Source organism: Ciconia boyciana, chromosome 3, assembly GCF_034638445.1.
Source record: "Ciconia boyciana chromosome 3, ASM3463844v1, whole genome shotgun sequence".
NCBI lineage: Eukaryota > Metazoa > Chordata > Aves > Ciconiiformes > Ciconiidae > Ciconia > Ciconia boyciana.
Window position 1 is genome coordinate 1,763,386 of NC_132936.1, and position 21,798 is coordinate 1,785,183.

Sequence of the window (21,798 nt, forward strand, 5' to 3'; positions counted from 1 at the left end):
CTACCAAGGCAAACCTAGCAGAGGGAAAGACAAATAATGTTGTTTTCTTATCTTGGTGATATTCGTTTGTAGGACGCTTGGAAGGTAACTTCTCCACTTGAGTTGCCCATGAAAAATGAGGTTCCAGTCAAAATATTGTCCAGAACAGTGCAAAAGCTACAGAAACCATCAGGGAGCCAGCAGAGCATCAAGCAGGAGACAAGCAGTTGGGAGGAACGGTGTTTTGTCTCTAATACATCTGCCTTTCTCCTTCGCTGAACCCTCTTTGAACTCATCTGCGTACATGAAACAGGAAAAAGGTAATCTAATTAAATATTCATCATCAAACACAATCAGGGCTGAGGCCAAGTCCCAGCCTCCGTCTCTTGACCCTGCGAGGAGGCGAAGTCAGGAAAAAAGGAGGGTCTCTCGCTGCAGCTACAAGTGGAAAATTAAAAGACAGCAGCAACGAATCTTCTTTATCTGGAGTAAGGCAGTAAAAAAAGACTTTAAAATCATGTCTGATGATTCCTGCAGACCACTTTTAGCGTGGATAGAAAATTCATCAGAAGTTCTCTGCTGGAGAAAGGACGGACAGATGAAAATGGAATGGAAAATGGAAAATCTTCCGCATTTTTTATTTTTAAATCTTTTCATTTGGAGTATTATTATCACAGCTAGCTGATGTCCATGTGTGTAACACAATCTGTGCCAGAGAAGGCGAGGGCCACTGCAGACCTTCCTCCTCGTTTGCCCATGACACCATCCCTGGCTCTCCTGGCTTTCCTTAGGGCTACCTCAGCATCTTGGAGCCACCCTAGCACATCCCTGGGGTGGTGGACCTTCAGTACCAAATACATAGGCGGTGATGTGAACAGAGAAACTCTGCCGAGACCAGAGAGATGCTCATCTTACGGCACAAGAATTGGTCCGTCACATCCCATGTGGAAAACTCGTACAGGATCGCTGGTTCTTTGTTTCCCTCTAAAATACCGTTGGGTTGGTAGCCAGAGCACTCAACATCTCCATTCAACATAAGGTCCAGCCTTAGTGTGTGGTTGACTCCTATCACCCAGTCAACTGGATTTAGTCTCAAGCCTTGGGGATGCCCAAGCCTGCCAAGGACTGCTGCTACCTGGTGAAACAGCAAGCCACATGCTTGTCTTTGCAAAGCCCTTCTCAGCAATCACCTCCACATTTTTAGGAGAGCTTTCACCACCCAAACACTTGCTGAAGGTCTTGACACCTCTGCTGTTGGTTCAGTTCTCTCAAAAGCAAACAGGCAGCAACAGGCATGGTGGCTCGGTCCCTCCAGGATCTCCAGCATCAGTTTTTGCTCACAGCAAACTATTTCCAGCCCTCTGTTCCCAGCCTTCAACGTGAAGTGAAATGAAGAATGTCCCAGGCTCCTTCATGGGGAGAGGTGGGGCCGGAAAGTGCGTGGTCGAATCATCATGACCACCTTCCTTAGCGAGTAGTAGTCTGTGTCCTTCCACGAGTACCACACAATACCGTCCGGCCCCAGGATCTTGCGGTTTTTAATGGAATATCGGCCGCCCTGTGATGCAGAGAAAGAAGGATGGTCAGGCGTGGGAAACGCATCAAAGCATCATCCGGATGGAAGCATCGGAAAACTGATTGCTCTGAAACACTGGAGCAAAGAGCTTAATGATGATGTGGTGAAAAGAGCATGTAAAGCCCAACATTTTTCAAATGGTCCCAATGGAGCTGGCATCCATCCATCTCAGGCTGCATGACTCACCCGTACCACAAGTTTCTACCATGCGGTCCCAAACCCCAGCGTGCAGAGGTGTCTCAATACTCGTGTCTGGCCCCCAGCACTGAAAAGGCTGGACTGCCTTGGTGCCCAGAACTCATTTTGCTCCCTCCCTGGAGAGCAGAGGCTGGTCAAGCCAGGAAGGATTGCTATGATGTGAGGACCAACAGCCTCCTCCCAGCCCTGGACCTCATGTGCTAACGTCTGCATCCTCATCCCTCCACTTTACCTTGTACTACACCCCATTGAGATTGGAGAAAAAGCCCTGGTTGGAGAAAAAGCACCTTGCATCCTCATCCCTCCACCTTTCCTTGTAGTACACCCCGTTGAGGTTGGAGAAAAAGCCCTGGTTGGGGAAAAAGCACCTTGCATCCTCATCCCTCCACCTTACCTTGTAGTACACCCCGTTGAGGTTGGAGAAAAAGCACTGGTGGTACCACCAGCCTCCATGGGAAATCTCAGCACAGATGTTCCCCGAGTCAGGTGTGCTGAAGCTCCTCTTGTTGTGGTACCAGGCAAAGGAATCCTCCACCGTCCCACTGAACCCGTCCACGTGCAGGCGGTAATAGTTTGCCTCGTCCTCAATGCTGCAAGCAACAAAGGTGGGACTATTTAATGGGGAGTGTTTGAGTCTCCTTTCCAACCTGGATACTGCATTCCTGGTGTGGACACCTAGCAATCATCGAGCTGCTCTGGCCAGGCTCCCTGCTATGATTCATCACCTCTAGAAGCCAAAGATGTTGTATTTTTCCCTTCTGTGGGATGTGCGTGATTTTATCATGACTCAGGGCACTTGTTATAGGGCTGAACTGGGCAGACCGTGACTCTAAAACCACAATAAAGGACTGCGGCACCTTTGGCAAGACAGTCCCTCTAATTACACAGCACTGCCTCCTCTCCACATAACAAGCATCCCGCTCTTCACCTAGACTGAGCTAATTAGTAATCTGCCCCTGGGCTAGCAAAGGCTGAAGGTCACTGCCATGACACATGACGTCTGATGAGAAAAGTCAGGGTCATCATTCAGAGCACACATTTGCTAGTGGAGAATGCTCCATGGCACATTCAGGCAATGGGATTTTTTTCCCAGCAGTTTCAGCAGTTTTAGGGTCTACTCAAGCCCTCAAGTGTCCATAAGGTGCAGAGCTGGCTTGGACATCCTGCCCTGGTGGGTTACTCCGCAGTCACCCACAAGCATTTCCAGTCTAGACAGGGAAGGAGTTCATCTGGGACAGTCTAGACAGACTTGGTCACCCCTAATTAAGAAAGGATGTGGCTGATGTAGGTTAAATGAATAAATAAAACACCAGAGGAGGGGAAGAGGTATAGACACTGAGTGACAGCACATCAGGTCCAGCAAGTAAAAGCCATGAGTAAAGAGGCTAAAAATCAAAACACGATTCTAAACCAGGGAGATGCTGGAGGACCTGCCCAGCAAGGCCACAGGACTCAAACCCCTGTTTTTGACATAGAACTCCATAATTTTGGCAGAAAAAATACTCCTAAGCAGCTGGGGACTGTCCATTGGGTCCTACAGCTGCCTTCCCCTGGGGCTGTGGATGTTGGCTGTGGCCAAACGACACTGCACATTTACTATCTCACATCCAGGCTTCAACCCGGAGCAAAAATTGGTGGTCAAATCCGGGTGGGGAAGAAAGGATAGACAGCCTGGGCCCAGTCTGAAAAGCTCTCTAGACAGAGTCACTATGACCTCAACAGGGTTCCCATGCCTGAAGGTCTCCCGGCATTGAACCAGTTGCGTCTATGAGAACCAGGGAAGGCCATCCATCCCACTTTCTACCTGAAGACCTGGTAGAAGGCGTGTTTGTGTTTGTTGTTCCAGTCCTCCAGGTCAATGCGCAGAGAGTAGTCCCCTTGGCTCGTCATCTTGTGGATGTTCTCGTTGCCCAGCCAGAACTCGCCATTGAGGTCCCCAAAGCCCTCCTTGTACTCGTTCCAGGTCCGGTTGAAGTCAACTGAGCCATCCTGACGCCTCTGGATGACCGTCCAGCCCCCACCTGCCAGGAGAGAGATAACATAAAATTGGAGTCTCCAGGGAGCATCCAAGGGTCCCAGACAGACCCCTCACTGGTGTCACCTCTGAGGATCCATCTGCAGCTCAGCAAGGTGTCTCTTTGTCATGTGTCCTTCCACCAACTGGCAAAACACAGTGTCGGTTGCTGCACGGGGATAAAACATGATGCCCGTCATAGCTCACGGAAAGATGCTCTCACCTCTCCCATGTCGGTTCATGATGGTGTTCCCCTGTTGACTGTCAGAGGGTCATTCCAGAGGGTGGTTTTAAACGAGAGAGAGGTGGTAGTTTTCAGGAGAAATGTTTTGGGACTGGAATAAACTAGAGATCCTGGAGTTTGGAGATTATTATGTACTGTTCCTGCAGCACCACAGAGGCACAGGAGCTCTCCCATTATTGTCTCACTGTCTCCATCTGCTCTCCCATCTGTGCAAATCCCTCTCTCCTCTCTCATTTTATTCCAATATTGTAAGCTTGGGGCGGGGGCGGGGGGACGGGACGGGACTGGGGCCATCTTTGTATTTGCTGTTTGTACAGCCTGTCACTCTACAGTGTCCAAGATTGTGTTGATGGTCATGCAAATAATAGTAATGACATAACAAAGACCACGTTGTCTGAACAGCTTGTTTCTCAATGAGCACGTGCACCCCAAAGCTGCAATCACCTGTAGCTACTACAATAGGGGAAATGCCTGGGTGTGGGGAGCTGAACCCCTTCCTCCAACATGGGATGTGTTGATGTGACGCATCCATCTGGGCTGGAGCAGATCCATGGGGCAAGGGACTGACAATCCACCACCCCATTTCCCTGATGATTGTCGCTATTCTTCCAAAACTCAAGTGTTGCAAACCAATTTTTTTAGTAAGTTTGTGCCTTGGGACGACAGTAGTGTGCTCCGTATGGATATTTAGACAGCAAAGGTGTGGGAGGTCACCTCCTCCCTCATTTACACTCCAAAATATCTGTGGGAGAGCATCTACCTCCCCACTCCTTACTTCGGCACAGCTACAATTTAGTGGTTGCCCACACATAGCCCTCAACTACCCAGAGATGCTCCAGATGCCCCCAGTGACTAGCTGCTACTCCAGAAGGGCTTCTCTTTCCCTAAGCCCTGTGTCATATCCACTAGTGTGTTGCAAATATCTTGGATGCACGAGGACATCTCCAAGAGCACTAAACGCCTGTATTTAGGTAACTGAATCCCAGCCATAATGTCTGGGTTGAACTATTCATCCAAACCCCTCCTTTAGTCAGCAGAAAGGACAAGTCCTCTGTCCCTGGAGAAGAGCCTTTATGGAGATGCTACTCTCACTGACTATAAGGTAGCCTCAGAATAGCTCAGATATAAGATACAACCCTCAGGTTAGACAAATCCCACCCAAAGTTCTTCGAGAAGATGTTGTAGGTGCCTCCTGCAGTACCTTCGGTGTCCATCTCACACAGTACTTCAATAGGCATCCCTCCGACCGAGGGCATGATGCTGTAGACCCCAGATCGCCGGAGCCCGTTGTAGTAAACGGAAGCACAGTCGATGGGGCAGTTCCTGGCATGCTTCACCTCTGAGCGAGAAAGCAGAGAAACACGGTGGTTAGTGCACAGCGTGGAGAAAGGGGCATGCAGCCAAAGCCAGCGTTGTTTTCATGTAATCGTAATGCAGAGCGGGACAAATAATCCCGGATCGAGAGCTTCTTCTGAAGCTGGAAACCTCTGCAGCACACTAGCTTCACGCCTGAGTGCAGTGGCCTATTAGGGATAATGTTCGTTAGCACAGATCTGCACTTAAGGATGCTGTGGCTGAGGGATGATCTTCAGCTCAACTGGTGTTGTAACGGCAACGCAGAAATGATATGCATTTTGCCAGGCTCAAATGAGATTATATCTCACACCGAAATGTTTTATACATTGATAAAGAATAGGCTGGTTCTCGAGCAATGGTCGGTGTAGATTATAGCAGAAGGTTTTTCTTCTCCCAAACTGCTGCTGCGGGTTTTGTCTTACAAGGAAAGGGGATCAAAATAATTCTGGAGAACCTAAAGGTGTTTTTTACTCGGATATGTCAGGGGGGATGTATTTCACCTGGAACCAGCCATCGATACTTCAGGCAGTTGGTCTCCCCTAGTCCTTAGAGACTTCTGCCAAGGGCAGTTCATCCTGGTTTTACATGGGAGAGGAGAGAAGAGCCGCTCTCCGTCTCCCTCCATCACCTACCAAAGGAGCTCAGCTGAGTTCTCTGCACAGAGACGCATGGTGACATCTGAGATGCCCCGGGGTTGGTTTTCAGCTGTCCCGTGTAGGTCATGTCTTGTATCTGCCAGGCTTACGTGGATGTCTTGGATGCTCCAGAGTATTTCGGGTGGCACTAGGCTGAACCGAGACCCTAGTCACAGCAGTGGAAAGAGCACACTGAATTCTTCTCGGTCCACGCGTTGTTTGCCTCATTATCTTAAATATCCAGCTCATGTGGGGACACGCGTATGTAGACACCCAACATGAAGCATCTTCATCTGTGAGCTGAGCCTCCCTGGTGGGATGAATCCCATCTTCGGAAAGAAAGGCACAAAAGCAGCTCACACAGGCAGATCCCCTTCCTTTCACCCACACAGCTAGACCAGCCTGAAGCACAGCGTGGCCTGAATACCAAACTGGGACCACTGGGAAAACCAGGAGCCTGAGGGAGGGCAGAGAGCATGCATGGGACACTGCCCTTCCATGAGGCACACAGAAAGGATGAGACCACGGGACTGGCAGACGATGAAAGCTCCTTGTGAATGGGAAAGTAAGTCCAGAGGGGAGTGATGGATGAATGGTTGCAACATCCCAGCCCACCAACTGGAGAGCATGGTGGCTGGGAGGTCTCCCATGGGCTGCAGGCTGGTGACAGACTGGGAACATCTTTTGAGGTTGGCACCAACTGGCAGTGCTGCAGGGGAGCGTGTGGGAGAAACCAGTTGTGTGCAGCAAGCAGAGGTCAGGTAGAGGCAATCTAGACCCAGCAAGCATCTAGGAGAGCAGGCAGAGCCTGATCCCACCTAAAGTTAATCAGCTAAAAGTGCTGCATCAACCAGCTGCACATGGGCTGGCATCCTCTGGGCCAGAGAAGTCACCATCCCAGTTGCGTCCAGTTATTGAGATGAATCCCAGCTCTGGCTTGCAGGTGGCGGTCATGGGTATAGACATCAACTCTGACGTCCTGGTTTTGCACAGAACATTCCTTGCTCAAGGCTCTGAGGCACCTGGAAGCAGGTACCAGTGGAGCTGCTTATGCTACCTCCACCACGACACGGAGAGCCAAAAGAGCTTTAAACGAGCGCAATGGAAAAGACTTAGATGAGTTGGCTCAGGGGAGAAGTAACATGACTTTCCCTCCCCAGACATCAGCAGCTCAAATCACATCAAGTTTGGTAGGTGAAAGCCATTAGCGATTCAGCTCTGCATGCCTCCTCGGTCACCCAACCCAGCCTGCTCCTCGGTGGAGAAGACAGACGCTGCCTCTACAAGTCCCTCAGCCACAGTTCATGGAAGGCTGGAAGACTACTCAGGAGAAGTATCACTTGGTCCTTCTCCGATGTTCCTCCTGGATATCTGCTGCGGGAGATGGGATTTGGGGCATGGGGACCAGACTGGCACATCTTGTCTTGTCTTCTCGAACACCACCACCCTCTTGCCATGGACCCAGGGACTTGAACAGGTTGAAAAAGCAACTCAGTTTCCCTTCCAGCACCTCAAGGTTGAGCTTTGCAGAACCTGGCTATGGTAGGCCCTAGTCAAAATGTTTTGACAGCAGTGGGTTCTTTGGCAGAAAATGGGGTTTTAGTCCAACTGAACCTTGAATTCTTTAACTGAAGGTTCCCGTGTTTGCTAAAAACCAAAGAAAACATTCCAGGGACTAACAAGGAAAACAACAAAAAACCTGGCAAAAATTTAAATGCATTCATTAAAAAAAAGAGCGTGTGAGAAATAACAGAAAATAGTTGTTTTTCAAGAGTTTCACCAAAGCCGTAATTTCATGCTGTGAATTTTTGAACAAAAATTAAAAAAAAAAAAATCCTGTTTTTTTTTGTGGGTTATTTTGGATGGAAAAACAGTCCCTGGAGCTGGGAGGAAGGCTCACGCAGCTGACTGCAGGTGGGGTGATGCTGGGAGCAATGCCAATCTGGCTGTCAGAGCCTGAGCTGGTCTCTGAGAGCATCTCACACCATCCATGGAGAGAAAAAGGAGCCACTGAGGGACGGGACCTCTCTCCTAGATGGCATGGAAACTATCCCCAGAGGTGTCCATTGCTCTGAAGAGCCCTCCCGGCTGCCTTGGAAAGGCAGGTTGGGTGAGATAAGACTCCTGGCCAATGCAAAGGGGATTTAAAGCAGTTTTCCCATACTCTTTCCCTACAACACGCCTTGAGAGAGGTCCTAAGGGTGAAGCATCCCCTCCCACCCTGTTCCAGCAGCTCCCCATCACCTGGATGGTGCATCTCCTCCTGCAGCCTCATCTCGGCAGGGCTGAGGCAGGTGGGGTTACGCCAGGCCCAGTCGGTCAGGACGGAGATGTTGTTTATCTGCGCCTGCATGTCGTAGAGCAGCGTGGCCTGGATGTGCTGCAGGGTGCTGGCCTCGCTGTACCGATGCTCCAGGTCCTGCACCCGTTGGGCCAAGCTGTGGTTCCAGCCGGTCGCCTCCTCGTGCTGTGGGCAGGGAGAAAGGCGGGATGGGGGGGAAGCCTGGGAACCAGGGGCATGGCCTCAGGACCCCCCAGGGACGGGCAGGCAGGGGAGCAAGCGGGCAGAGGAGCCCTTGCTGCATGCACCAACGCAGACCAAGGATGGTGCCTGCACCCTCACCCTCACCCTGCAGCCCCATGCCAGCTCCCAGCCCACCGTGGGAGCTACAGGCAGCTTGAAATTCCCAGGCTACGGTGCAGGCAGGGCGTGCACAGGCAAGCCTAGGGCTGCGAGAGCAAGGCAAGTGTCCAGGGTTCCTCTCCAAACACCCTTCTGTCTGCAACCCATTGCAACATGGATATGGCCTCTATGTATTTAGCAATGCCACCACGCCCAGGTTTTCCTTCCAAAAAGTTGTCCAATCTCCCCTTGAACCATATAACGTTTTATAACATTATAAGGAGCTCCACAGCTTATCGACACCTTGTATGGTGAGCTACCTCCTGCTCTCCAGGCAATGGCTGGCGTCCTGCAAACAGCAATGACCACATCCATGCGATGCAAGGAGTGGGTGTGATAGAGCACCCCAGCCCCTTTCACGATCCTTTTACTGCTTGTTTTTGGGCAACCAGTCTCTGATCCTATGCATAATGTACACGCAAGTTGGCTGGAGATGCCCACAGCTCATACCAGGAGATGGGCACCCCGAGCCCCACCAGCAGGCACCAAACATGACCCAGATGCAGTCACTGCAGACACACTCGCCCCTCTTGTTCAGTGCTCCCTGTCCATTAGATGACAAAGCAGGCCTTAAACAGCACATCCAAAATCCCACAGCAGCCTGGGAACCTCCCGCTCCCTCCCCTGGGCAATGCAACAGCTCTACACCGTGCTCCCCAAGACCCTCCCGTGGGTCCGGCAATCCCATACCCCCATCTCAGGTGGAGGGATGCTGGTTCTCCACCAGCACTGCCCTTCCCTGTCCCCTGATGGGGACATCTCTTCCTCCACCACCCGCTCGGTGTCACTGCCTCGAGCTCACAAGCCACCCCAAGACCCTGAAAATATATGAGTTTATTTCCTCACCTCCCTGTCCCCAGCATCAGGGGCAAATGTGGATTTTTAGGTGTCCGTGCAAGAGCGCGGCTTATTAAATATCCCTGGGGACACAGAGATCTGGCACTTGACTCATCGCTACCTGCAAAACTGCAGTGGTGCTGCTGAGAGCCGGGGATTTCCTTCAGCTGGAAGGGGTTTGCATGCCCAGAGTATGTTTTCTTCCCTTCCAGCTGCTCCCAGGACCCAGCTCACACCTCGGTCCCCGTTCCTGCCAGGACACGTCTCAGCTTGCTGTTCCCAGGAGATGGCATCACCACTGCTGGGTTATTGTGCCGATAACCGATGGCAGCTCTATAATATCCTTCCCGATGCTGCTTGAGCATTGCCTGCATGGCCCTGCTAAAAGCCCACCAAGCCCGCCTGTATCCCAAAATCCGGAGCAGCTAGCTAGGCAGGGGCAGCAAAGCGGGAATTACAGCGTACGATAACACAGTGCTTTCCTTCTCAGGACTGCAGTGGCTCTGGCTCTACCATAAATCAGCCGTCCCCCTCACCTGCTCCGTGAGCCGTGACTGATACAGGCTTCTTCCAGCTCCCTTCACCCACGCATCAGCTCTCCGAGTAAACCCCATGATGCTTTCTCCCAGACAGTCCCCTCCTCCACAGTTGATACCTTTTTTTTCCTGCTGCTGATTAAAAACGGCGCAGCCAGACCACCGTGACGGTCCCCTGATGCTGCTCCCTTCACCACGTCCCTCTGCTCCCGTGGGACTGGGGCTGTATTTTTGCACAGCGGGGTCCTGCTCCATGCATTACCCAGCCGTGCAAATGCAATAGGACTGGAAATGCACAAGGGCTGGGTGAGGGGGTTCCTTTTGCTCCCTAAATCATGCTGGAAGGAGGGAGGTAGGGAGGGAAGAAAGGGCATAGATGGGACAAACTCATCTGACTCAATCTGGGTGTCCGAGAGGAGCTGTGACCTGGAAGAGCCTGTTGCTCTCACTCAGCTCAGAAAGCGATGCTGAGCTCAGAGAGACGTCTCTGCTTGGACAGACGAGCCCACGCTGAGCTCCCGGAGAAATAACTGACGGCAAACCCCAGGGAGACCAACCAGCAGCAGCCGGAGGCTGATTTATGAAGAAGGATTAAGGGAGCAACAGCTCCTCAGTGGGAGGAACGGAGGCAAAGGAGACCTACCCAGGCTGACACAGCGGGGAATTCGGCAGGGGGACTCCCGGGACATGCGAGGGGATGCAGGAGGAAAGCAGCTTCCCAGGCTGGGCACAGGCGTTGGGAAGTGGCCAGACCAACGCAGCGGGAAAACTCCTTATGGGAGAGTCCCGAAGCCGGCGGGGAGCGGAGGAGAGCAGCTCAGCAGCCATTGCTGCCTCTGGTTTCCTCCGCCCGGCTGTAAATCCCCGCGCAGCATTCAGCTTTGCTTCTTGCTTTTCCCCTCCTCCGGTGCTCGGAGCGTGACAGGACCTGGCCATTGCCATCAGCTAAACTCTTCAGATTTTGCTTTCTTCCTTCTTCTTCCCATCCCATTATTTTTTAAACTGATGGAAAAAAACTGAGGTTGGAAGACATGGCTGGAGGTCTCCACCCTGCAGAAAGCAGGGCCAGTTTCCAACTGGATCTGGTTGCTCAGGGCCTTTTCCAGTCGAGGTTTGGAACTCTCTACAGATGATCCCATCTCTACAGATGATCCCAAAAGATCTCAGAGGATGTCCCCTTTCTGAGTGCAGCAGTATCTTGGTGGCACAGATGTTGCTGGCACTGTCCCCCAGGTATGAACCACTTGGAGACACCAGGTAGGACCTGGGACCTGGCTGCTCCAGGACACCTGGGTGCACCTTGTGTCCCTCCGCTCTCCTTGTAGGGTAAGGAGCCCAGCAGCACCCCACAGCAGACACGACTCCTTCAGAGCTGCTCGCCTGGGCTCCCATTGAGGAGAAACAAGCTCTACCAACTCATCCCATCCTCCAGGAGACATCCAAGAGGTCCTAGCAGCATCTGTGCCTGCATTCACTGCTCAGATCTCTACAAGATCGACTAGATCCCATGGAGACCCTTGCATGGCAGACATGGGTGGCAAGAGGAATCCCACCCTTTGGTGCTGCTCCAGAAGCATCCCTGTCCACCAGCTTCTCCCCAGCTGCCAGGCTCAGGCAGGAGAGCCAGGGTATGCTGTGAGAGCATTCAGTACCCCTCTAAGGACGTTTCAGTACAAAAAAAAATAGCGAATAGCAGGGAAAGGAATAATAAACTAAAAACAATGACATAGAAATTACCAGGCTGTGATAAGGGAGACAACTAGGAAAAGGAGAAGCTTCAGTCACTGCCGATGGGCCAGGAGGGACCTGCTGGGGCATAGCCTTGAACAGGGTCCACCTGAGCCCTGCAGCAGATAAGAAGGGGGGAAACACATTTATCAGGAGTATTATGGGCTTGTGGGACTCTGCGAGAGTTATTATGGGATGTTCAGGGGAAAGGCTAAAGGTGGGGAAAGGAGCGGGGGTCAGGGTGGACTGGGTGGGGAGTGAGTGTAGGAAAATGGAGAGATGGGGGAGTTAAAAAGGGCTGGACTCGCTTAAAGCAGCTCCCAGTCAGTGCCCTTGCCTGACTGAGCCTGACCACTGCAGTCTGTCTTCTCTGCTTATGCAGCCCTCTCCTTAGCTTATTTTTTTTCAGCGTAATCTCACTCTCTCCTATGTGTGAGTGCTGCAGGGTCTAAGTGCCTGCAACCGGAGGGACGCGGGCCGTAGGGCTCACGGGTCTAGGTCAGGGCGTGCATGCATGTGCACAGGCACGTCTATGTGTATGTGCATATACCTGTATATATGCATGAGAATGTGTGTGTTTATGTGCACATGTATGTTCGTGTGCACGTATGAGGGGTGTAAGCACCAGCAGCTGGAAAGACCTAGGTGTGTTTGTATTTCCCCAGTGAATTCAATCGTGTGTATGTAACTCGCTAGCAAACTTCAGTCTGGACCAGCTGGCGAGCAGGAGGAGACTGGCATGCAGGGTAAGAAGGTGCAGGACCTGGGCATGGATATTACAGAATCACAGAATCACAGAATCATTTAGGTTGGAAAAGACCTTTAAGATCATCGAGTCCAACCGTAAACCCAACACTGCCAAGCCCACCACTACACCATGGCCCTAAGCACCTCATCCACACGGCTTTTAAATACCCCCAGGGATGGTGACTCCACCACTTCCCTGGGCAGCCTGTTCCAGTGCTGGACAACCCTTTCTGTGAAGTAAAATTTCCCAATATCCAGTCTAAACCTCCCCTGGCACAACTTGAGGCCATTTCCTCTCATCCTATCGCTTGTTACCTGGGAGAAGAGACCGACCCCACCTCTCTACACCCTCCTCTCAGGCAGTTGTAGGGAGCGATGAGGTCTCCCCTCAGCCTCCTCTTCTCCAGGCTCAACACCCCCAGGTCCCTCAGCCGCTCCCCATCAGCCTTGTGCTCTAGATGGACTGAGAGCTCGTGCTCCACATCTAATTCCCTCGCCTGAACACGGAGCGTCCTGTTTGAGGCCATCAGCTCAGCTCCCTCTACAGCCACCACCAGGCAGCCCGCATCTCCAGAGGGAGATTGGTTCTCCTCCCTCTTCCTTCTGACGCTGCAGACACCCTGCACAACTGCCATAGACCAAACTCCTTGCCTTTAGATGCGTCATCATCAGAGTCTGGAAAGGAAGAATGGATTAAGAGCATGAACACTGCAGGGAAAATATTTAGTGCATTACTATCCATCTCCTTCCTTGGCTCTGAGCTGGAGAGGTCAGTGAAAGAGCTGCAGCTCCAGGTAGCACAGAAGTGTGTTTTGCAGCCAGCGCAGGGAGCTGGGATTGGGGAAGGACAGATTAAACAGTCCAAAGGGACAAGATGTCTCCAGAGGATGAATGTGGGAAGTTGGGAGACCGAAGATCTATTGCACCAGCTCGCCCCAGTGCAAGTGCACGGAGAAAATGGGAGAGGAACAGTGGGAAGTGGGTAAGAAAGGGAGATGGGGGACAGGGGCCAACATGGAGGAGGGACCCTGGGTGGGGGGCACCAAGTGGGTCTGCCTGAGCATGAGCACCCATCCTGACTCACATGCCTCCCGCCCTTCCTCCATCGCACCGGGAACATCTCGCTCCCACGCAGACACCCACGGCACGGATGCCCACCCAACAGCGTGGCCATCGCAGCGCTCAAACAGCCCTGCAGCCCCCGGCACGGCCTCGCTCTCCCCGCGGGGCTGCAGGAAGCCCAGGGGTGAGGATGGAAGGAAGCTGAACAGAGAATAAATCAGAGACCTCATCTCCTCCGAGAGCAAAGACAAGGGTGCTATTCACCCAGCAGTCTCGAGGCTCTTCCAGCTGACACCAGTAGATTGCTGCTGGTTCTTCTGCGCATCTCATCAACAGCCAAGTGAGACATCTTAGCTGGGAAATTACTCCTGCGGCCAGAAAAACACACCCTGCTCCCTCCCTGCCCCTGGTTACAACCCTCTGCAAGCTGCTGCTTGCCGCTGCCGACAGCCAAGCCAAGTGTTTGCTGGGCAAAGCCACGGGGCAGTGCCAAACGTCTGAGAGCTTCAGAGGTTTCAGCTTCAGGCTGTGGAGCTGGTGAACGGAGCTGGGGTGGGATGAGCACCAGAAAGGAGACTGCAGGAAGGGTGTCATGGGCTGGAGGTCAGGGTTTCTCCTGCTCGGCTGTGGCCATCAGGGATATGGTCCTTCACCGGCCACCCAAAACTCCAGGTCTAGTCTGGCATCCCGCTATGGGCAATGGGATGGATCAGCAACCCCTTCTAGGCAGGCTCGAAGGTGGAGGAGATAGCAGAGATAAAACACCAAAGGGTTTGTGGCTAATGTTAAGAAAGATCAGCCCTGGAAGGCTCCTGAGCCATCACAGTAGGAGCAGCTGGGGTTTAATGGATATCCCAGCCTGTGGTCAGAACAACACCATCTGCTTCACCAGGTGTCCTCCCCCTGCAACTGCTGGGAGCTGGAAGGGACCATGGGGAGGGACCGTGGGCACCCGCATGGAGGGGGTCTGCGAAGGGCAGCCCTTTACCTGGAGCTCAAGGACTTTGATGCGGTGCCGGTGGTTCCTCAGCTCCTCCTGTAGCTCTGAAATCAGCTCCCGCAGCTCCAGGACCTGCTGCTTGCGCTCTTCGTTCTCGTGGAGCCAGTAGGACACCTCATCGGTGCAACGAAACATGTCCGGGCACCGCTGCTCGTCCCCCTGCGGCAGCGTGGCCACGATCTTACAGCGGCCATTGGGCAGCACCTGGTTGCTGTACTCCCCGCACTGGATCAGGCCCGTGCCCTTCTGGGGACCCTCGTGGTCTCTGTACGCTGCGGGCAGGGATTTCTGCAGCGAGGGGCTGCTCAGCGTGGCCACGAGGATGAGGGATAGCAAACCTGCCCTGGCAGAGCCGGTGCCGGGGCAGACCTCCATCAGGCAGGTGAGGATGGTCCCTGGGGGTGACCCCACGTGTCTCATCATCAAACACCGTCGGGGAGAAAGGTGGCAGTCCCCAGGGCATAACACCAGGTCTTCTCCTGAGAGCTAGCGGGTGAGGTTGCAGCTATATGGGAACAGAGCATCAGTAGGGATGCCAGAGCTCCGGCCAAGGGCGTCACTGCAGGCAAGGGACCCTCCTGTCCCCATAGAGCATCCTCCTTGGTGTCACCCCGTGGCCACCAAGCCGGGACCAGCTCTGGCAGGAGATCCCCCGCTCTCCTGGCCAGGCTCCACCTGCTTTGTGGGCTGCGTTTCCCCTCCTGCAGAGCTGCCAGTTGGCTTGGAGGGTGCTGAGGTCTGGCTGGCGGTGGTCAGCCCCTCGGGCAGGGCTTTCTGCCCACGCAGGACCGTGCACTGGAAGGAGCTGGCTCCCCCGGATGGAGCATCCCACTACGCCGTCACTCCCTGCAATGGGAACCAGAGCAAGGAGGCAGGTGATGGAGAGGAAGGATGAGCAACCAACCCTCCCCACCACGCTGCCCACCCGCAGTAAACTGACAGGTCCCCTCACCTTCCCCGGCCCCCTCCAGCCATCCCCATGGCCCAGCGACACGGGGCACGGATTTGGGGCTCTCTCCATGTCCCTGTCTATGACATTTCCTTGGCAGATGTAACTATAAACGGAGTTATCAAGTGAACGGTGTCCATCTACATGGGCAGCCCAGATCACCAGCCCGCCCTTGGGCAGGGTTAGACCACCAACCCATCCCCGGGGCAGTCTGATGGGCCCTGGCCGTGGGCTGATTGCCCCACACGGGCTCAGGTCCAAAGGGGGGTGGAGGGATGGTGGCCTGGCCACCATCCAGGTGAGAAAAATATGTGACTTGGTCCCTTTTATCCAGAGAAATCGGGCTCCCCTTGCAGCCAGAGCTGCCCTCTGATCCCTGCCCGTCACCGGAGCTCCCAGCCACAGCATCACGTTCTGAGTCTGCTCCTAAGGTTTCTCCCGACCAAAAGCCATCCCTATCCCACTCTGGCGAGGATGGGGAACTGGGAGGGATGCCACAGCTCCCCAGCAGCACCCCAGCTTCCGAAAAGCAGCACCCCAGCTCCCAACATACCTTCAAGAGTCCTGGCCAGGCTCTACAGCAGCAAGAGCAGAGAGCAGCGAGCACCGGCTGGCCATGGGGAGTGGGGTGTGATTTAGGGGACACTGAATGCTTATTCCCCCTGATCCTATCACTGCACTATAAATAGGGCCAAGAGAGCCGCCGGTCTCAGACGACGCACGGGAGGGTGGAGCGTGGGTCCCGGCGTGACCTTATCAGCGCACGGGGGATTAAGCAGGTGCCTTGGCAGGAGGGCACGGCTTCCCCTCGCCTAGAAACCCCCTGTTCCACCCCGGGGACGTGTTTTGGGGAGAGGGCGCGTTCATCTGGCGTGCAGTGACCTGCCCCATCCCAGCAGTTTTGGAGGGGGGAGAGCTTCCCAACCTGGCCATGGACTGGGGCTTGGGGCAGGGAACAGCCATCATTTATTTTATTCACTAGCCCAGAGCTTCCTTTTTGCTTTTGCAAGGGAGCAATGTCAACAGGCTTGCTTAATTAAATATGCTAATCATTCAGCCGTAGGAATGTGAGCTGAAATCAGAGATTTCCATATTGGACAAAAGCGTTGGCTGTTGAGTTTTTTCCCCTTAATGTAAAGAGTTTCTAGATGATGTTCCCAGACTGATTCTCACAAAGGAGATACTCAAACCAGCTCAGTTGGCCTCCAAAAACAGAGGAACTGCCCAGAGAAGTGGAGCTTCATTAGCAACCTTCTGCTCGGGTGGTTTGGAGAGGTGCTGAACCTCACTGGTCCTCCAGCAGCTATCCCAGATGGCCACCTGAGTGTCCTTTGGAGGACCTGTCACCTCCATGGACAAGACCCTCCTGCACCACCGGTGGCCCCCAGCAAGGCTGTGGGTCTGCGTGAGATAAGGGGAGGACACAGCTTGCATGACACCCGAGCATCCCGACCCTACATGCCATGGTGGGGCCATGTCCCACCCTGACTTCCCCACAGCTGGATCCAGCCCAGCAGATCCAGTCTCTCTTCCCCTGGGAAGGATGAAATCCAAGTTTAGCTCTAGGGTTAGGCAGAAAAACTAAAAGCCCAGCCGGATCGCCAGCCCACAACCGGCTCCTGGCTTTGATTTTGGCTTGTAAAAATGTTAGGTGAAGGGGTTTTATTCGTTTTCTTTGTCTCTGGGGGGAGTTGGTCAGGGCAGAGCAGGGGGATGTGCTGCCTCTGAGTCCTGCCAGCTCAGGACACGGTGCTGTGCCTCTGGGCTGATTTCTGCATCTCTAGCACAGCAGGCTTCTCTGTGTCCATATCCACCACCCAGGGTGGCTTGGAGAAGAAGAGACCCCCCAGCAGCAAGTCCCCTGTGTGAGCAGAGGCTGTCCTAAGCTCACGCACACTAATGAACGGAGAGCAACCAGCCCAGGCAGGGAGCAGATCACCCCAGCCGGGAGGACCTCTCGAGGACACCTCATGTTGCTGGGGCAGGGACCTGGATTGCTCCGAAAAATCACACGTCTGCACACGCTGCCTCCAGCTAAGCCACCCTCTGCTCTTTTTCAAGCGTGGCTGTGCTTTACTTCAACAGCCACTTGTGGGAGAGGAAAAATAAGGCTGAAGCAGCCTCCCTGGAGCTGGCAGGAGCTGTGCCAGCCCAACAGGCAGCCAGCGCGGACAGCAGGGCTGGGTAAAGTAGGAGCACAGCGGGGACAGGGACCCTGAGATCATCCTGCAAAACTCTGAGGGACACCAAGAGAAGTGCTGTGTGAAGGACCACCATGGGCAGAGGATGGGAAAATGGGGCTGGGGGCAAGGGGGAGCCAGAAGGTCATTGCAGGGAAGGAAGGAGTGGTGGCCCATCTGGACACGATGGATGTGAAGACCTTTCGGTGCTGACTCTTCTCTTTGGGCTGGATCCCACCACTGCACCAGCAAACCCTACTCCACCACCGCAAGAGTTGTTCCTCTGGCCAGATGTAGACGTTTACCCTCCAGGCTTGTCCTGAGCCACCCCCTGGCCAGTGGAGAGAAAAAGGATGCGATGCTAGACAGCGGCATGGCTATAAGATCAATTGCACCCCATAGCCGGCACTTTATGGGGTGGTACAGGGGGGGATTGGGGCAGGGGACCAAGGGGAACATCTCGCTCTCGAATCTCAGCCAAGAGCTCCTCCAGCGTGATTAGCTAAAGACCAGCTTTCCTTTATTGCACAGGAGTGGATAGACATTTAACGTGCTTGTCTATAATGAAATCCATTATCCTCGTCTTTCACGGAGGCCCTACAGTTCTGGTTGCCCCTTTTCATGGCCGGAGGTGGTGGGGGAGAGGAGGTGGAGGAGGGATGGAGCCAGGTACAGCCAGGCCCTTTGTGTGGCCACTCAGGAGGCACTCTCCCCGTAAATCTTTAGGCTCCTAAATGGATCTGACCTCCCCTCCTCCAGCCCCTTTCCCTTTCATTTTCTTTTCCTCATTATTCTTGGGAAAAAAAAAAAAAAAAAAAACCAACCCTCATCCGGATCATTAGCGTCAGAGGCGGAGACGGGCGCTGAGTGCCACATGGAAGAGGCGAACGTACATTTCGTTCAATGCCCCTCGAGTGGCGTTTCGCTCAAGGCTGCTCCTTCACAAAGGGAGATGTGAAAATGGTCCCCGCTGGCGGCTCGCCACCGGCCGCCCCGACAGGGCTCGATGCAAAGCTGCCTCTTCAGGGAGACAAAGCGCGGCCATTTCTTCTGCCTTCGATTGATGTCTGAGTTGTTTGGGGAGCATTTAGCGAGGAGGGGAGAGGGGAGGGGGAAATTCAATGGGAGAGCCTGGGCGATGCTAAGAGAGATAACGGCTCTGAAAGGCTCAAGGTTGAGTGCTCGGCATTTGGTCTGCCCGTCTTCGGCATCCTTCCCCACTGTTTGGGGGGACATCAGCTACGACCCCTCCAGCGGTCTGGGATTAATTGAAGCCAACACCAAGAGCCCTGGGTACCCCAACTCTTGGCCAACTCTTTCCAAAGTCATAGATGCAGATTACACCACCCTGCTGGGGAGTAGCTGTGGTTGAGCATCCATCTCCCCAGCGTGCTGTGAAGAGCAGCACCATGAAGCTTGTGCCACCACCATCCTCCATGAAGCTTGTCCCACCACCATCCTCCCCTGCCGTGAGCACGTCTTCTTCTGCTTCCTCCCAAATGCAGGAACGCACAACATTTCCATGGGCATGCAACTCCTGCTCTTCCCACTCCATCCCAAATCCCACTCCATCTGCTCCCCACTGTAATTTCTGGAGGAGACGAGGTCCCCACCACCATCACCCAGGTGCTGCAGCCTCTCCTCTGCTCGATGAGCCTGTGGCCAGCCTTCAACAGCTCACACACGCTCTCAGTGTACAAACAACCTGTTGGCTCTCACGTGGTCTCTCTTTGAGGGAGAAATGTCAAAAAATGCAGTACTTCTACATCCCTTGTTCCTGCCCAATGGAGTGAAGAGACCCCCAGGAATCCCTGGATAACTCTCCATCCCTGACCCTGCCTTGGTCTCCTGGAGGAAAGGACAAACCAACCCAACCTCTTAGGATTGCAATGACCTGAATTAGCTTCCACCACTAACACCAATAATCAGTAATTCGCTATAAAATAATCAGCAGTAAGAGGCAGTTCAGAGGCTCCTGAAGACCAGGGAGCCCCAAAATCAGAGTAAACTTCAGTGCTGCTCCACTGCCCGCAGTCACGCTCCACAAACATCAGCAAAAGCCATACCCTGAGGTATAGGGGCCATGGGCTCCCAGGGCTCATGTTCTCTGCCAGCCCTGAGCCCTGGATGCAAAACTGCCCCAGGATGCCCTGCCCTGGGTAGCCCCTGCCCGGGAAGGGTAAGGGGGGGCTGGGTGCATCAGATGGAGATTTAGGGTCCAGCTGGAGCTGAGGAGCTGCTTGTGCTCAGGAAGGCACCACAGGTCTTGGGGCTGCTTTGGGATCCTGCAGGGATCTGGCTCTGACCAGGGGCTTTGCTAAGCCCCTTCGCCCTTAATCCCCCCCCTGAGAGCACCAGCCCTGGGCAGAGGCAGCTTCTCGAAGGGGCAAGCGAGGCTGTTCACACCCCTCGGGGCTGCCCCTCTCCTGGCTCCCTGCAGCCTCCCAAATCCCTCTCCCATCCTCTTTTCCCTCCTTCAATTTCAATGTGTGATTTCAAGAGAGTTGAAGTTGCAGAAAGGAGGAAAACAGGACACGGCCGAGTGTCACGCGCTGGAGAAGGGGCTGGGTGCAGTTCTCCTCCCACGGGACCCCAAAATGCTCTGGGTTGCAGGAATGAAGTCCCTGCTGGGCTCCTAAACCCTGCCGAAAGCCGGCTCCCCCCCTAAGAAGCCGTAATCCCTCTTAGGGGCACGGGCAATAATCGGGGATTTGGCTCTGGGTGTGCAAATGCGTGTGTGTGTGTTGTGTGTACAGCATGTGCGTGTGTCTGCGTGTATATAACCGGGTCAAAAAGAAAAGAAAGGCAGCGTGAATGAGGAAAGAAAATGCTGAACTGGACAATTTTGGGTTCCTGACCCCACCTCTCCTATTGCTCTGGGGATGCCCCTGCCCTGGGCCAGCCCCCAGCGCTGGTGTGCACCCATGCCAGGCAGGAGGGGATGATCCAGTCCCGGTCCCGGAGCGAGGGCAGGATTTATCCACCGCACTTTTAGCCAGCTGAAAGTCAGGCAGTTCCTCCCAGCCCACGGTGTGGGCTGACTCCGCTGTCGCTGGAGAAGGAGCCACATCCCAGGGGCACCTCCGCATCTTCGGATGGGTGGCAGGGACCCGAGGAGCTGCTCCGGGCAGGAGGGGTGTCCCTCTGTGGGGACAGGACACCCCCTCGAGAGGGTCACAGCTGTGCCTCTACCCCAGCCAGGGATTTGCTGACTCTGTCCTTCCAGCCCAGAAAACAGGACAATTTCCAAACCCAGGAGTTGAAATGAGATTAATTAAGTCTAAAAGCAAGGTGCAATATTTACTTACTGGTTTTATTTATTTTTTTATTACCAGCAGCTGGAATTGGGAACCTTGGGGAGGGTTTCCCATGCAACATGCTGTTGCATTCCTGACAGCTGCTTGCATCCCCAGTTGAAGGGGCAGCCGCCCTCTTTCTGCCCTCCCCGGCTGCTCTGAGCGGTTGTAAAACAGTCCACAACCAAGACAGCTGAGCCTTCGCAGAGAAAACGGACTTATTCCTACCTAAGCCATAATTCCCTGCTGGGGAATACACCTACCAAAGCCCCATGACCATCTCGCTGCTCCTACAGCACACTCGCTCCAGGACATCCATGTCTTTCCTGTACTGGGCGATGCCCAGGGGTATTTTTGATCCCCTGCATGTCCAAGATAAAGTCAACTGTATTTCCCTCAAAAACTCTTAATAAGGGGGATATAAATTGCAAAGGATGGGGGTCAGGACCCTTCGTTTCTGCTTTGCAGCTCTGTGCTTGCAGGAATGCTGAATGGGGACACGGACGGGGTTGTGAGCCCTGGCGATGCCTGGCGATGCCTGATGATGCTCTGGTGATACACTGGTAAGGCCTGGTGAGACCCTGGTGATGCCCTGGTTATACCTGGAGATGCCTGGTGATGGCTGGTGATGCCCTGGTGATGCCCTGGTTGTACCTGGAGATGCCTGGTGATGGTTGGTGATGCCCTGGTGATGGCTGGTGATGACCTGGTGATGCCCTGGTTATACCTGGAGATGCCTGGTGATGGTTGGTGATGCCCTGGTTGTACCTGGAGATGC

The 21,798-nt window shown here is 53.9% G+C and overlaps 1 protein-coding gene across 1 annotated transcript; it reads right to left on the reverse strand.

Moving 5' to 3' along the window:
- Positions 1-1,349: 1,349 nt before the first annotated feature.
- On the reverse strand, positions 1,350-15,087 carry LOC140650009 (techylectin-5B-like). Its single transcript, XM_072857878.1, has 6 exons — positions 14,584-15,087; positions 8,247-8,469; positions 5,213-5,350; positions 3,558-3,774; positions 2,148-2,343; positions 1,350-1,537 (listed from the first exon to the last, which is right to left on the reverse strand). Exons 1-6 carry the CDS (start codon positions 15,016-15,018, stop codon positions 1,391-1,393), a joined length of 1,356 nt encoding a protein of 451 aa, XP_072713979.1. The 5' UTR covers positions 15,019-15,087; the 3' UTR covers positions 1,350-1,390.
- Between the last annotated feature and the right edge of the window lie 6,711 nt (positions 15,088-21,798).

What these genes read in the sequence shown, in the direction of transcription:
- LOC140650009 (XM_072857878.1), bottom strand. Translation starts at nt 15,018, where the DNA reads ATGATGAGACACGTGGGGTCACCCCCAGGGACCATCCTCACCTGCCTG. An exon ending in TCAAAGTCCTTGAGCTCCAG is followed by an intron (nt 8,470 to 14,583) that starts GTAAAGGGCTGC and finishes CCCTGCCCACAG; the next exon opens with CACGAGGAGGCGACCGGCTG. An exon ending in GCCTTCTACCAGGTCTTCAG is followed by an intron (nt 2,344 to 3,557) that starts GTAGAAAGTGGG and finishes TGTTGCTTGCAG; the next exon opens with CATTGAGGACGAGGCAAACT.